The sequence below is a fragment of the Stomoxys calcitrans genome, chromosome 2, assembly GCF_963082655.1.
Source record: "Stomoxys calcitrans chromosome 2, idStoCalc2.1, whole genome shotgun sequence".
In the NCBI taxonomy this organism is placed as follows: Eukaryota; Metazoa; Arthropoda; class Insecta; order Diptera; family Muscidae; genus Stomoxys; species Stomoxys calcitrans.
The window spans coordinates 158317356-158334829 of record NC_081553.1 but is presented as its reverse complement, the minus strand read 5'-3'; the positions used below and the strand labels follow the sequence as shown (position 1 = coordinate 158334829).

General features: G+C 37.6%; 1 protein-coding gene across 1 annotated transcript in view; it reads left to right on the top strand.

The window, feature by feature from the left end:
* The window catches only part of LOC106084232 (cholesterol 7-desaturase nvd), a 79924-nt gene that overhangs the window by 41623 nt on the left and 20827 nt on the right, over positions 1–17474 (top strand). The window contains exons 3-5 of the mRNA XM_013247789.2: positions 2000–2393; positions 2475–2772; positions 2833–2938. Coding sequence (XP_013103243.1) covers positions 2000–2393; positions 2475–2772; positions 2833–2938 — 798 coding nt within the window. The remainder of the gene's footprint in view (positions 1–1999; positions 2394–2474; positions 2773–2832; positions 2939–17474) is intronic.

Below are 17474 nucleotides of genomic sequence, written 5' to 3'. Positions count from 1 at the left end.
AGCCAAGCGATATATATATATAAGTACTATTTACGTAGCATGGTATTTCACTAAAAGCTCTTTAATTGTCGAAAATAAATACTTAAAGGATAATTTTGTTCCATATAAGGTAAAAGAAGGCGCAGCGGAGCGGGCCCGGTTCAGCTTATTGTGCCTATAAATAGAACATGACAAAGCTGAACAAAATAAGCATGGCCTTCTTTGATGAAAAGAAGTAAGGAAATGTTTTGCTTTTGAGTTTTTAGTAAATATTGAAATGAGAAAATAGTCGAAGACTCAAACAATACTGACATGGATGAATGCGTAGAGAGTCTGCTTTGTAAACAGAAGGTTCTTGGTTCAATACTCTGCTGGGACAAAAGATTTATAATTGCAATGTTTCATATTAAATATGTATTATTCACAATAGCTGAGCAATTGGTAGCGTGGGGATCGGAAAAAAATGGGTTGAGCACTAAAGATGTGTCCAATTGGATGCTCCGGAGAGTTTGGAAAAATCGAATTTTCTCAATAATTTTATCTTTCATTTTCAATGCTCTTTAGTTCATATTTTACCTGAGGGAAGTTTAAAATGGACTAATACTATGCATAAACAATTTCGTAGCTATAAAGTAATTGTTGAACTTGCAACGAGCATATTAGCGCCATAGGAAGTTCAATATTTCCCAAATTTAATTCATTTTAACTAGTGTTGGGGTTCCAAAATTTTTTGAGTGTGGAATTCAAATGAAAGGAAATCGGGACCATAGTACGAATATGCTAAAAAAAATGTGAATGCTTGTACCTGGGGGCCAACCAACCCCAAAATAGAAGGTATTTGGGAGTACAATAGGAAACTGAGTTCTAAAATATGGTTAAAATAGGAGAGGGACGCCCTTACCTCAAAACCCAATTAACAAATATATATCATTAAGCTCATCTCGAAAGAGAAATTAACAAATCTTTAGAAAAATTATATTCGCTCTAATAGGCAAATAAAATCAAGAATATATCGATCATAACAATATGGGACTCAAATAGTAATTATTTGGGAAATGGTTTTATGTATCTTAAAACCCACTCAGGGGAGGGTTGGCGAGGTGCACACACTTCTTCCCAATAACATCTTGATATTTTCACAAAGTGAAGGCCGACTCTTCACCATATTCCAAAACAAAAACCAAATCAAAGTGCGAACAAAAACACAAATCTGAAAATAAAGGTTTATAGAAAGGTGAATGGATAGCTGCCGCACCACAAAAACCGCCATACGACACAAATAAATAAACCTGGGCTTACCCTATTTTCAAAACCGCCAGATCTCGGAGTTGGGATTCAAGCGAAATTTCGTTTGCACTCTTATAGTAACTTTAAAACAAAAACCCGCTAATAGGATATGTAGACCAATCATGACAAAATGGGACAACATTAATAAATAAATTTATTTTAGAGTAGAAAACTAATCTGAAGATATGAGGACGTCGAGAAAAAGGAGACTATAGAACATCTTCTATGTGAATGTCCCCCCCTAGAAAGCTTAAGGAGTTCCACTTTTCTTTGAGAACTTATCTGAATGAGCGGATGTGATCAGTAGCAAGTTGTTGGTCTTTTAAAAGCCAGCTGGATGACTCAAGGGTAGAAACCGGGAGGCATCTTCCTTCTTGTAAAAAACTCACTTCTATTTTATTTTAGAATTTATTTAGAAGCTAGATATCATAATTCTTATCGGAATTGTATGAAGTTTTGTATATGGGCTTCTGGTATACTTTCGAGCCTTAAAATTTTTGGAGAATTTATATGATTCGAATCGAGCGAAGTTAATTTGTTTTTATTTGGTAGTCGCCAAGTCTTTGTTAATTTTATTTTTCTTTGTTTCGTTTGTCATCAATGATGGTTTCTTTTTTCGGTGCCATAAAAACATGCGAGATTTTTTCCCTTGAGAATAATATATATTTCATCTCGTTTATTAAAAAATAGATGTCGAAAATACACACACATTTGTCTTCAAATTTTTACGTAGCGTATAGATGACGTTGGTTACCAGATCGCTTTGGAAGGTGAAGGAAGGGTAAACTCCTTAAGAAAACGAGACGCCATCAACAGAATACGAAAACTCCGGCAGATCGGAATTAAAGATCTACCTCCTCCATACCCAAATGGCTGGTACTGTATACTTGAATCACACTGTCTAAGACGAGGAGAAGCAAAACATGTGTCCGTACTTGGTGAACAATTAGTTGTGTTTAGAACATTAAATTCAACCGTCTATGTGTTAAATGCGTACTGTCCCCATTTAGGAGCAAATATTGGCATGGGTGGAAAAGTAATTGGAGATACGATTGAATGCCCGTTTCATAAGTGGAGTTTCCGGGGGAGTGATGGACGATGTGTTAACGTTCCATATAGCTCTTGCGGTAAGTTTACATATAAGATTGCGTCAAATGTACTTACTATCTTGAAAAATATTTTAAATTAAAAAATGAATGAATTTGTAGTACCTTTGAACTCAAAATTACAAAAATGGATATCGCGCGAGGTAAATGATAACATTTTCATATGGTATAGTGTTGATTCCGATCAGGTTCCGTGGGATATACCAACAATAGCAACAAACAAACTTGCCTACCATGGAAGAAATGAATTTTACATAAATTGTCACATTCAAGAAATACCGGAAAATGGTGCAGACTTAGCGCATTTTCGAGCAATTCATGATATCAGCGTGTTAGCTGGTGGAAAAATTCCAAATGACAATTTTCTAAAGGGAGTCGGAACTCACAAGTGGGAAGCCATGTACGTAATTGTACTTAATTGTATGTTAATGTATATGTGTTCAAACTAATTTATTCTTAGATGGACGCCTTCAGCAACTAAACACATAGCTTTGCTTACTCTCAAACATTCTTTAAGTTTTACCGAACAGTTAAACTTTATTAAAATGGATATTACTGGTCAGCAGGTACGTATTATTCTAGCGCTCTACAATCGAAATCCATCAGACGTTTTGTTTAAAATAATCTGTTTCAGAAACAAGTAAAAGCGTGCTAAGTTCGGCCGGGCCGAATCCCTCCACCATCGATACTCTTCATAGGCAAACCAAGGATTATGGATGAGAATTGCTATGATATTCGAGGTATACCAATTCATGAACCGATTGGTGCCAGACTTTGTTTGGCTATTGGAGAACGAAACATTATTTACTGTGCAAAATTTCAGCCAAGTCAGACAAGAGTTGCGCCCTATAGTGGCTCATGGAATTAAATCGGTAGATCTGTTTATATGGGAGCTATATCAGGTTATGGATCAAGCACTTCGTGCGGTATAATGCCAAATCCAACAATAATTGCGCCACCTAGAGACTGAAGAAGTTAAGATCCCAGATCGGGTTATATGGGAGCTATAACAGATTATGAACCGATTTCGGCCATATTCTGCTCAGTTCTTGAAAGTAAAAAAAAAAAACACTTGGTGTAAAATTTCAGCCAAATCTGATAGGATTGCGTCCTCTAGAGGCTCAATTAATCAAGATCCATGATCGGTTTATATGACAGCTACATCAAAACTTTTGAACCGTTATAGGCCATTTACAATCCCAACCGATTGTAAAATTCGTGCAAAATTTTAAGTGCCTAGCTTTATTCCTTCGAATGTTAGCGTGCTTTCGACAGACGGACGGAGAGGGCAAATCGACTTGAAATGTCAAGACGATGAAGAATATATATGTACTTTGTTGGGTCTCAGATCAACATTTCGATGAGTTACAAACGGAATAGCAAAATTAGTATAAACCCCATTCTATGGTGAAGGGTACAAAACGAATTATCGGATAGGATGGGGATATACTAATTTCGCCATTCCGTTTGTAACTCCTCGAAATATTGATCTGAGACCCAACATACTATATATATTTTCTTGATCGTCTTGACGTTCTAAATCGATTTAGCCATGTCCGTCTGTCTGTCAAAAGCTCGCTAACTTTCGAAGGAGTCAAACTGAGCGCTTGAAATTATGCACAGATAATTAGTGCAGATCAGTTAGCATTGTAAATGGGCCGAATCGGTTCATGTTTTGGTAGAGATGCCATATAAATCGATCTCGGATCTTGACTTTTTTAACCTCTAGAGGGCGCAATTATTATTCGATTTGACTGAAATTTTGCATGCTGCGTTTTGAGTTCCAACAACTATGTCAGGTATGGTATGCATCGGTTTATAACCTAACATAGATACCTTATAAACCGATCTTCAGATTTAATTTCATGAGCCTCTAGAGGGCGCAATTAGTAAACGATTTGGCTGAAATTTTGTACAATGACTTTTCCAATAGCCTTTAACATACCTATATCAGGATCTTCCGATTTTACTTCTTGAGTCTCTAAGGACCCCAATTCTTATCCGATTTGACTCAAATTTTGCTCAATGGCTTGCCCTCTGGTCTCCAACTTCCAAACCAAGTATGGCCTGAATCGGTCCATAATCTGGTATAGCTTTAATAGCACGGCAAATTTTATCCGATATCCTTTGTTTTCCTATAAAGAGATACCGGGCAAAGAACTTAACAAATGCGATCGATGGTGGAGGGTATATAAGATTCGGCCCAGCGAAACTTAGTACGCTTTAAGAAAAGAAAGAATTGTTCTACCAAAATAAGTTATACCTTAAATATGATTTAATATATTTACTTCAGCTATTGATAACTTGATAAATCATAAAAAGCATAAATCACTACATAATATAATACATAACATTCCTTAAACACTATTTATAACATATAAAAAAACAAGTAAAAGCGTGCTAAGTTCGGCCGGGCCGAATCTTATATCCCCTCCACCATGAATCGCATATGTCAACTTCTTTGAATTACTTTTTCAAATATATATGAGCTATATGAAGTTATTGACCGATATGAACCGTACTTGTCATGCCATATTTATCACCTCGAAAATTTCAGACAAATTGAATAATAATTGCGCTTTCAAGAGGCTCAGGAAGTCAAATTGGGAGATCGGGCTATATGGCAGCTATATCATGTCATAACAAACAAGTCATAACAAAACATTTCAAAATTTGAACCACAACGGATGAGTATTTCGCACTCCAGAGGCTGAAGAAGTCAAGATCCGAGATCGGTTTATATGGCAGCTACATAGATTATTTGAAACATACTGTTGTATGTTATAACGAAACGATATGTGCAAATTTTCAGCCAAATCGGATAAGAATTGCCCCTTCCAGAAGCTCCAGAAGTCTAATCGGGAGATCGGTTTATATGGCAGCTATATCAGGATAGGGGCTGATTTTGACCATACTTAACACCGTTGTTGGAAGTCATACCAAAACGACATATGCAAAATATCAACCAAATTGGATAACAATTGCGCCCTCTAGAGGCTTAAGAAGTCTAACGATATGTGCAAAATTTCAGCCTAATTGGATAAGAATTTAAGTCCCAAGGTTGGTTTAAATGGCAGCTATATCAAAACATGGATCGATTTGGCCCATTTACAATCCCAACTGACCTACACTAATAACAAGTATTTGTGCGAAATTTCATGCGTCCAGCTTTACTCCTTCAAAAGTTAGCGTGCTTTAGACAGACTGACGGACATGGCTAGATCGACTTGAAATGTCATGACGATCAAGAAAATAAAGAATTAGACGAATATTTCCAGGTGTTACAAACGGAATGACAAAATTAGTATACCCCCATCCTATGCTGGAGGGTATAAAAACGAGAGTACAGTCGATCTTCTCTATAACGTTGTATACGTTATATATGAAGTGATGTGATTATTTGTTCTTGTATTTACAACTTTTATTCGCCAACAAAGTCTTCACAATGAGTAAGAGAAAAAAAAATATGATTAAGTACATTGTATTGAGAGACTATAAAGGTCAATTCGGAAACCTCTCCATTCCAAATTCTTCGGCCACATATTTTTAGGCATTCGTAAACTTTTGATGTTAAGGTTGCCAAAAAATGTTCAGGTCGGCCAAATGAAGTTGATGATGACCAAATCAAAGCATTAATCGAATTGGATCGTCATGTAACTGAGCGTGAGATAGGAGAGAAGTTAAATATACCAAAATCAACCGTTCATTATCACATAAAAAGTCTTGGACTGGTGAAAAAGCTTGATATTTGGGTACCACATGTATTGAAAGAAATTTATTTAACAAACCGAATCAACGCTTGTGATATGCACCTTAAACGCAATGAATTCGATCCGTTTTTAAAATGAATCATAACTGGAGATGAAAAATGGATTGTTTACAACAACGTTAGTCGAAAACGATCATGGTCCAAGCATGGTGAACCAGCTCAAACCACTTCAAAGGCTGATATCCACCAAAAGAAGGTTATGCTGTCTGTTTGGTGGGATTGGAAGGGTGTGGTATATTTTGAGCTGTTTCCAAGGAACCAAACGATTAATTCGGATGTTTACTGTCAACAATTGGACAAATTAAATACAGCCATCAAGGAGAAGCGACCAGAATTGGTCAATCGTTAAGGTGTCATATTCCAACAGGACAACGCTAGACCGCACACATCTTTGGTCACTCGCCAAAAACTGAGTGAGCTTGGCTGGGAACTTTTGATGCCCTGACCTTGCACCATCAGACTACCATTTATTTCGATCTTTGCAGAACTCCTTAAATGGATGATGAGGCTATAAAATCGCACTTGGTTCAGTTTTTTGCAGATAAAGGTCAGAAGTTCTATGAGCGTGGAATAATAAATTTGCCAGGAAGATGGCAAAAGGTTATCAAACAAAATGGCAATTATATATTTGATTAAAGTTCATTCTATGTTTTATTAAAAATGCATTTGCTTTCTTTTAAAAAATCCGCCATTACTTTTTGGGCAACCCAATATATTCACCGATTACTTTTTTTAGATAACAGATTTTAAATTTTAGTTATGGTAAAATTTTAATAAAATTATTGTTTGTGTAGAGTTTCAACAAGTACTCGCGAAAAACATGGGTTTTTAACGGTGAAAAACGAACATAGTACCAGCCAATACGACACTTTTCTTCTTTTTTTTATTTAAGTCTATAGATAATAAATACCCTTACAGACTAATAACAATATATATATACAAATGTATTAACCCAGAAATTTAAAAATAATATACATATCTTTTTTAAACTTTCTCGATTCTTAGATAGGACTATTATATCTTTCAGTTGAATAAATTGATCACATAGATGCCGAAAAGTATCATTATTGGCATAGTTGGTTCTATAATAAGAAATTTTCAAAAGATCAAAATATCTGGTAGGTCTGATAGGAACTTTAAAGAAAATTCGACTCAAAAGAAAAAAGCAAAAATCTATTTGACCATGAATTAATTTAGTCAAGAACGTAATGTTTTGCTTGGTTCTACGACTTTTTAATGTTGGAAGCTTTATAAGATTTAATCGGTACTCATACGAAGGTAATGAACTTCTGTCCCACCCATTTCGACGGAGACAAAATAGTAGAAATTGTTTTTGAGCCGATTCTATCAAATCAGAATGAATATTGTAGTACGGATCCCATACCACTGAACCGTTCTCGAGATTACTTCTGACTAGCGACAATTTATTTTAACCTGATATTTTTCCTGTATTGTTTGTAATTTTCCAAACTGTCGTCCGGCCACTACAAAAGTTACTTTAAACTAGGGCCGAATTATCAAATAAAATTGTTCGAGATATCTCTATTGTGAATTATGAATTTCTTTATTGAAATCTAAGAAAGCAAAAAAGCCAATGTTCAAGTCGACAATAATTTCAATCGATACTAAAGGGCTCTCTATCACGTGTGCGCTAATTCGGCTCCTCATATCAATCACCCACACCACTGATTTGTATGCTTTCGAATACGCAAGTTAAACACAAGCCGTTGTTTGGTGTATACCCATGAACATTCCATTAAGGAACAGGGCAAACTTCTCACATATCAATGAGTGATGTCCGGTTCAAGTTTAAGCTCAATGATAAGAAACCTTCTTTTCATAGCCGAGAACGAACGGCGTTCCGCAGTGGGACACGTCTTTGGGAAGAAGTTTTTATATGGCAAAGTACCTCACTAATGTCGTCTAAATTAGAAGGGCGTAACCGCCGCTGAAAAGTGTTTCTGGTATTCTCTCCTGGATTCCAACCCAGGCATTCAGCGTCATAGAACCTGGGCATAAAAAATATAATGTATTTTACAGCATTTTATATTTTGGAGCTGTCTGTGTGGATGTAGTCAACGTTCAGTAAATTTTGTTTGTTCCTTTTTTTTGTGTGAACTTAAAAACAGTCCGCGTGAGAAGTTCAACTTGAGTATAAAAAAAATCTTTACAGTGAAGTATTCATTATAGGGTAGTTCCTTGTGTTTTCAATTTTTATTCGTATAGATAACAATTCGTTCGTTATAGAGAAGTTCGACTGTGATAGTGTTAGTGCGTTGATCTAAAAACAAAAATGTCTTTCAAGTATTCAGGGAGTGTTTGTATTTCTTGCCTTGACAACAATATATATATGCGGTATCGGAGCAGCCAGAATGTCCGCAGTTACCGACGCATGCTCAGATTTACGAGATCGAATAGTCAAAGAATGATCAACTGACCCCAAAGTTTTAGCTAAACTACCAGCCATGGATTGAGACCGAATGTCTTCGTATCCCGTCGAAGGATATAGCGATGAACCTGCAGCTACAGGTTCAGCTGTTTTACTAATGCATTAAGTCGACGTGCTCGAACGATCAGTAACGGAGTAACGGATGGAATCTGAATAATCCGCAGAAAACACAATCCACTGGTTTAATATAGAAATTGAACATGCCGAAAATTATAATTCAATTCAACATTAAAAAAAAATTATAATTCAATTATTTGTAAAGGACGATTCGTATTTTCCATCGATAATCTTAATAATGAACACTTTATCTAAAACAAAACGTTCAAGTGCAGGAATATCAATTAATTTGAGATGGTCAATATGTGGAGGAAAAAGATGTAGACCACTCCTTCCGAGACCTCTAAGCTAAGTGCAAGGATTAAAAATTGTTTCCAAGAGGACCAAACGGGCAATGCATATTCCAATACAGGTTCTGCTAAAGAAGTTTAAGCCTTTTATTGAAATAAGAAATTTCTAGACTGCATTTTTATAGTGGAATACTAACATTAAAAACCTTAGATTCAGACAAAGGAAAGGGCATATTACAATAGAATAAGTAGGAATATGTTATAGGGTGGGGCATTATAAAAAAGAGTCATGACTGCATGACGCTTGGAAAAAGCAAGCAAACAAGTTTGGTATATCACTGTCAACATTGGACTCCATGTCCACTTGAATTGTCGGAACTCTGGCAGTGAAATCTGGAAGTTCATGCTACACGAATCAAAGCTAAACTCAAAGAAAAACGGATACCAAACGTCTTCATTTCAGTAACATGCGATATTAATAGTAAAGCAATAATTATCACCATACGGAGGGAGATAAAGCAACACTGAATGTTATGAATGAAATACAAAATGCTTAGTACCTTTCGGTACAAGCCTTATTACCGAACTGGTATTGATTTTTAAACCAAACTGTTATTGGCTTTAGTACCACACCATTATTAAATATTCCACCCTCTATTATGTATGTATGTTAATGATTACTAAAAACACCCTGATCAACGTCGATTCTTTGTATTCAGCAATTTATTTCATATCCTATAATTTCCAGGAAAGGTTTTCATGTGAATACACCAATACAGCATCCTTTACCATACAAGAGGTTAAGTTATGTTAGGTTTAAGTGGCAGTCTGCCACCAGACTCACTTAGACGTCCATTTTGATACAACATGAACAGACGAAGGGAGATGCCTTCTAGTTCCTAACGTTGAACCATTCAGATCGCTTTAAAAAGCACAATAACTTGCGAATAGTCTCTTCTTCTTCGATGTCCTCACAGCTTCTACAAAAATCGTTGCTGGTAACCTTCAGTCTGTCAGCATGTTTTCCGATTAGACAGTGACCAGTCATGACGGACACAGCGACTGAGACGTCTGTTCTATCCAGTGACGGAAACGCGGTAGACCTCTTCAAGTCTAGATGGTGACCATCTATCATTCTTTGGCGTTCGGGCCTGGTCCCGAAAACTTAGCTTGCATATCGCTAGAGGCATACCCAGAGAGTCCATTATCCTTGGTATGTGTAAGGTAGTTCCTAGTCTCGCAAGCTCGTCCGCTTTAGAAAATCCCTGGGATATCTTTGTAGCGCGGCACCCAGAACAGGTGAATTTTGAACTGTTCGGCCATCTGGTTTAACGATTTGCAACAGTCGAGGGGAATTTTTGTGTTCAGAAATACGTTCTCCAGGCTGCCTGGTTATCTGAGAAGACATTTACGTCAATCGTTGTAATGACATAATGTCTTAGCCATTCCAACACTTCCTTAATTGCAAGTATCTCTGCTTGATACACACTGCAGTGGTCGGGTAACCTTTTCGATATGACCAGTTCTGGATCTGTATAGTACACTCCAAAGTCCACCTGGTCGTCTAGTTTGGAATCATCCGTATAGTAGTCTATGTAACTTCTGTTACCAGGTATATCGTTGTTCCAATCGGTTCTATTAGGCATAGCGGTACAGTACTTTTTATAAGAAAATGGCTCAGGTAGGGTGTAATCCATACTGTCTCGAACATCGGATATTGTATCAAGGATTACACGGTGTCAGTAGCGACCACATGACCAAAGAAAAAGCCTCCCTAACCTCACAGCAGTGGTCGCTGCAATTTGGGTAGCCACAATGTCCAGAGGCATTAGATGTAGCATTAAATTCTGTGCGTCAGATGGTGTAGTCCTCAGTGCGGCTGTGATGCACAAACAAGCCATCCTTTGGATCCGGTTAAGTACTGACCAGTAGGTGGACTTTTCAAGGCGCCTTTCACCAGACCACAACACCATATAGCATAGTAGGTCTGACAACTGCAGTGTATACCCAATGCATGATACGCGGTCTAAACCCCCAACTTTTGCCAGTGGCTCTCTTGCAGGTGTAAGGGCAAGAGTGGCCTTTCTTGCGTTTTCCAAAATGTTAGATTTGAGGTTAAATTTCCTGTCCAGAGCAAAACACCCAGGTATTTTGCGCTTTCTGTAAATGGAACATTCTCTCCTTCCAAGGAGACAGGTGCCACTGTAGGCCACTTGTAAATCCTGCTCAAAAGAACTTCTGTCTTGCATGGATTTATACCTACACCACTTTCGGTAGCCCACTTTGCTATTGCATGTAGAGCTTCCTGAAGTGTATCTCTTGGAGTGCTGGGAAAGTTTCCCCTAACCTCAATAGCCCCGTCATCAGCATACGCGACCTCTTTTACACCTTTTTCTTTCAGAGACAATAATATATTGTTAATGGCTATTTTCCAAAGTAAAGGAGACAGTACACCTGCTTGAGGTGTTCCTCTGCTGACCCATCTTTTTAGATTCACAGATCCCTGCTCTAATGCATTTATTATTAAGTAAGTAAGTAAGTATTAATAAACGTTTTTACGTAGTGTTGATGCATAGAAACTCCAGCTCCTTCATGATTGGCGTCGGTTTTACCTTATTGAAAGCACCTTCAATATCTAGAAATGCTACCATTGTATATTCCTTGACAGCGAGAGAACCCTCTATGTAGCCGACTAGCTCGTGAAGGGCTGTTTCAGTACATTTGCCTTAATATATGCATGCTACTGCCGTGACAGGCGATCTGTAGGGATCTTTGCCCTAGGATTTGTTTCTATCACCTCTCAAGAGTCTTCAGCATAAATGATGACAGACTAGTAGGACGAAAATCTTTCGCCTTCGTGTGGTAGGGTTTTTCGTCTTGCGGAATGAAAAGTACCTTTGTGTCCCTCCATTCCACAGGTATATATGACATGCTGATACAAGCAGAGTATATCTTGCTAAGCCAAGAAATCAGTCTATCAAATACAGCTTGTAATTCAACCGGTTATACATCATTAGGACCTGGCGACTTAAAGGGGTCGAAACTTCTTATAGCGCAAAGGATTTTCGGCTCAGGCACAATTTCCCTAATAACCTCCGAGGAATGCATACCAATGACAACCTCTTCTGGCGCTACGTTGTCCATTGGAAAATTTCCCGGAAAATGTTTAGCAACGAGTAGTTCTAGTGTTTCCTCACTAGACATTGTCCATACATTCTCGGACTTCTGAATATACCCCTCCGTAATAGGTCTCGAGGACGGAATTTTCCTTAGTCTAGAGGCCTCAGATGTATTCATTAAGGCGCTACAGAATTCCATCCAGGATTTGTTTTGAGCCTTTCTAAGATCGCCCTTATATGTTCTCAGCTCAGCCTTATAGATGTCCCAATGAAGAGTTCTCTGTAGTCCTTCCTTGGACCAACCAGCTCTGGGGTCCACCATAGCGGAGGCTGTTTGACACAAGCGAGTCATTTAGGGCCTTCGTGATCCGCTTGACCATTATGTCTATATCCTGCGCAGTTTCCACATCCTTTTCTGGTCCATCAGGGATACCGGTGCAGAATTTGTGCAGAAATTTATCCCAATCCGCCTTTCATCTACTTAGCCGAGGCAGCAAAAATGAAAATTTTGCCCATGAACATTCCACAAAAGAACAGGGGCAAACTTCTCACATATCAATGAGTGCAGTCCGATTCAACTTTTAAGCTCAATGATAAGGGGCCTCCTTTCTATAGCCGAGTCCGAACGGCGTGCCGCAGTACGACACCTTTTTAGAGAGAAGTTTTACATCGCTTAGTACCTCAAAAATGTTGCCAGCATTAGGAGGGGAAAACCACCGTTGAACATTTTTTCTGATGGTCTCGCCAGGATTCGAACCCAGGCATTCAGCGTCATAGGCGGACATGCTAACCTCTGCGCTACGGTGGCCTCCGGAGCTCTTCTGCAGTATTTTCTCCAAGGCTGAAACTAATATAACGATGATCAGAGAAGCTGTGGTCATCCAAAAATTCCCTGTCGCATATTCCTGTGCTTATATCTTCCGATACAAAGGTAATATCTAGTACCTCCTGCTTGTTCCTGGAAATAAAGGTCGCTTTATCCCCTTTATAACAAATCGCCAAATTGCAACCTATAATATAATCGTTGACATCCAAACTTCCCCATATCTGGTGATGTGCATTGGCATCACTTCCTACAATGAGGATCTTCTTCCCCACAGAAGCGGCTTCGACAAGCAACTTAAGGTTTGAAGGCGGCATCTCTGTATCGTGTGCTATATATAGGGAAGCGAGCCAGTAATGAGACATGTCTATTTCAAGGCTGGCTACTACATCTTCCGTGCTTAGAATACAGGCTCTGTGTCTCCCATTCCCCATACTCTTGAATAGTTTAAATATCGGAATTCTTAGTCCACGAACCATTCTTCAATGGTTTCTGGCTAAGAACCACGTCAAATTTCCCTGCCATCAGGAGGACCTTTAGTGCCGCCGAAGTGGCCTTACAATGATGAAGATTTATCTGTAGAAACCGAACCATAGTCAGGATTCAGAACTACCATCACGGTAGTATTAGCCTCGTCTTCAGATTCCGTCAGGAGATCATCCTCACAAGATTCGTTAGATCTTGGCATGATGGACTTGCGTACGTATCCGTACCCGTTTTGAGGTTAGCCTCTCCTGTATCGATTATGGCAGGGGGATTTATAGTCTCCTGCAACACACACAAGAGACTTTATCATGTTTTTGATATAGATAACTTCCTTAGAGTTTGTACTACTTCCATTTTCACCTCTTTCGAGTACGGAGACAAATCTTAAATTAAAACAAATATTTTATAGCGGCGTGAATATTTTAAGTACAAAGCTAAAAAACAATTTGCCGCGATAACAAGGATTCAAATGTGCCGCCGTTAATGATTGATAGACTCATTCGTCTGGTATTAAATTGATACCAAATTTAATTTAAAATTTTGTCAATTGGCAAATTACCGTTTTTTTATCAGGATAGGGGCAGAATGGACCTGGGGGCCTGCATTGACAACCCGGGACTGAGATCTGACCATAATATTGTTCTGCAGGCAGAGATCCGGGCGATCACGGAATCCGTGAGGTGTTGTGGTGATCACACGAGGATGTCGAGTGGGAGCAAACAGGCCATCAGGACAATAACAACCAGGACAATAAGGTCACGAACAGTCTTGGAGTGTAAGTAGGAGTTTAACGCCTTTTTTGACAATGGCAAAATCCACGTTTTTTTTCGATCATATCATATTTTTTATGTGGGAGTCCTTGTTAACCATAGCTTTGGATGTCCAATGTCTCATTAAGCTTTGCGAGTATTTTTGTGTGAATTTATCTTTAGAACGATTCACTGTTTGTTTCTTAGCGTAAAAACTTTAATAAAATTTTGAATTTTTTTCTTTTCTGCATTTTTAGTTTTAACTTCGAATTTAGTTTCAATACATTCGGTAAACAAAGTTTCTTCAGTTTCTCGTAAGTAAGGGAAGAGTTATAGCAGAGCAAGTGGGGCAAGGTTGAATTTGTTAGTGTAATTGCCATTTTATAATAACACTTATTTGGTAATTCAAATATGAATGAATTACCAAATAAAAAAACATAAATGTATTACCTATTTCCTATTATTTATGTAAGCTGAACGACCGGTTTGGAAACCTGGCGAGACCATCAAAACAAATACATATATATATATATAGATATATATATATATATATTCTGTGCTCAGTCAAAACGAAAAAGGAAAAAATGTTTTGCTGTTACAGCCGTTTTTCCCAACAAATTTCTCTGAGTGTTAGAAATGGATGTCCAAAAAGTAATAGCTCCCCACAAAATAACAATGACTACGAAAACGATTGAAAAAGTGTTTTTCCTTTCAACGACTACTACATTCGCATAATTAAAATCATCAAAACCCTATAATTATATATTTTTTGGCCCAAAAATAAAAACAGTCAACACCCTTTTCTCCATATCTTTATGACAAGACAAAAAATAGGAGACTATCGCAGGAAAAATGATTTAGAGGTGATTTATCATGTTCGTGTCAAATGAGACATGCTAAAATTTTGCTTGATTTCGGTAGTTAAACAAGGATATTTAAGGCTTATTTAAGAATAGTCCTGTTGTCAGCATTTGTTAACGCACTTTCGGCTGGAATTTTGGTAATATCGCCGTCTCTTAAAACTTGACTTGTGTTTACACCGACGACGAGCAATTATTGCTATTATTTGCAAGCCTATGGGTCTACTTCGGATTATTTTCTCGTGGTCTATACGCTCAAATACTCACCCTTTCTTTCTAGTAGGAGAGACACAAGAGAATTATTAATTATTGGTCCGGTACACGAATAATCTTTTGCGCTTTTTGAAGCACCTTTGCAATTAAAAAAAGGACGGTTTTTGTAACGTAGACGTAACTGCTTAAAGGGCTTACAATAAACAAAGTTAGTTACGTTCAAAAATACTACGTTTATGGGTAACGTTTGATATGTTGAAGTGAAACGTTGCACGGTTACAATAAAAACAAAACTTCGTGATATAAATATTTTGAGTGTAGTTAAAATGCACAAACGTTTTATTTTTGGCGTGAAATAAGTCATTTTGATTTTGTTGTCAGTTGATCCATAACAGAATTAAGAAGTAACAGCGCGCTAAGTTCGGCCGGGCCGAATCTTATATACCCTCCACCATGGATCGCATTTGTGAAGTTTTATGGCCGGTATCTCTTTATGGGTAAACAAAGGATAACGGATAAAATTTGCCATGCTATTAAAGCTATACCAGGTTATGGATCGATTTTGGCCATACTTGGTTTGGATGTTAGTTATGCATTGATTTAGACCATACTTAGTATAGTTGTGAAAAATAAAATAAAACACTTCATGGAAAAGTTCAGCCATATCGGATGAGAATTGCTCACTGTAAAGGCTCAAGAAGTCAAGACCCGATATCGGATTATATGGCAGCTATATATGATTATGAATATAAAACCATACTTAGCATAGTTGTTGCAAGTCACAACAACGCTACATGCAACATTTCAGCCAAATCGGATAAGAATTGCGCCCTCTAGAGGCTCAAGAAACCGAAATCCGAGGTTGGTTTTTATGGCACGAATATCAAAACATGGACCGATTTGGCCCATTTACAATCCCAACTGAACAGCGCTTATAAGAAGTATTTGAGCAAAAGTTCAAGCGCTTAGCATTACTCCTTCGAAAGTTAGGGTGCTTTCGACAGACAGACGAACGGACATGGCTGAATCGACTTAGAATGTAAGTATGGTTTAAATCGGTTCATAGCCTGATATAGCTGTCATATAAACCGATCTTGGTTCTTTACTTCTTGAGCTTTTAGAGGGCGCAATTCTTATCCTATTAGGCTGAAATTTTGCACGAAGAATTTTTTTCTGACTTCCAACAATTGTGCGTGGTCTAAATCGGTTCACAACCTGGTATAGCTGCCATATAAACCAACCTCGGATCTTGGATTCTTGAGTCTCTAGGGGTCGCGACTTCTTGAGTCTCTAGTAATCTCATTTGGCTGAGATTTTGCATGAGGTGTTGTGTTATGACTTTCAACAACTGTGCTAAGTATGGTTCAAATCGGTACATAACCTGATATAGGTGCCATATAAACCGATCTGGGATCTTGACTTATTGAGCCTCTAGAAAGCGCAATTCTCATCCGATTTGGCAAAAATTTTGAACAGCGGCTATTCCTATGACCTTAAACAAACGTTTCCAATACGGTCTGGATCGATCTATAGCTTGATACAGCTCTCCCATATATGTAGGAGGATTTGCTTCTTGAGCCCAATTTTGATTCTTGAGCCCCTACAAGCAAAATTCCTATCCGAATGGACTGAAATATTACAGCATTCAATTCATTTATGGTCTGAATCGGACTATAACTAGATATGGCTTCAATAGCATAACAGTTCTTATTCATTATTCTTTGTTTGCCTAAAAAGAGATACCACGCAAATAACTCGACAAGTGCGATCCATGGTGGAGAGTATATAAGATTCGGTCCGGCCGAACTTAGCACGCACCTTCTTGTTTTCCCCTCAAAAAGTTATTTTTCTTTAAAAGAAACCTGTTTTTCCGAATGAAAAATTTACTTGCCAACAATCCCTATACTCTTTCTATAATATTTATATCTGGGGAACAATGGAACATATGCAAAAAAGGATTTTCGTGTTGAAATTTCCATTTCATGTCACCGAAAATGTTTTTCTAGTGTCTCTACACCTAGAGAAATTAGTCTGATTGTATTATAATAAAATTTTTAAACTTTTGAATGAATCCATACAAAATGTTTGAACTTCTAAACGACAATTGCTATATAGTAGCAAAAAACTGTCTATGTTAGGAGTTAATTTTTTGTTTAAAAGCCTAAATATAATAGTAGTAGTAATTATAGTCTGCAGTTATTTACATTTGTTCAAAACTTAGTAAGATGTAGAAAGTTGGAAAAAATTTTACGTTTTATGCTTGTACGTTGTAAGCTTTAAAGATAAG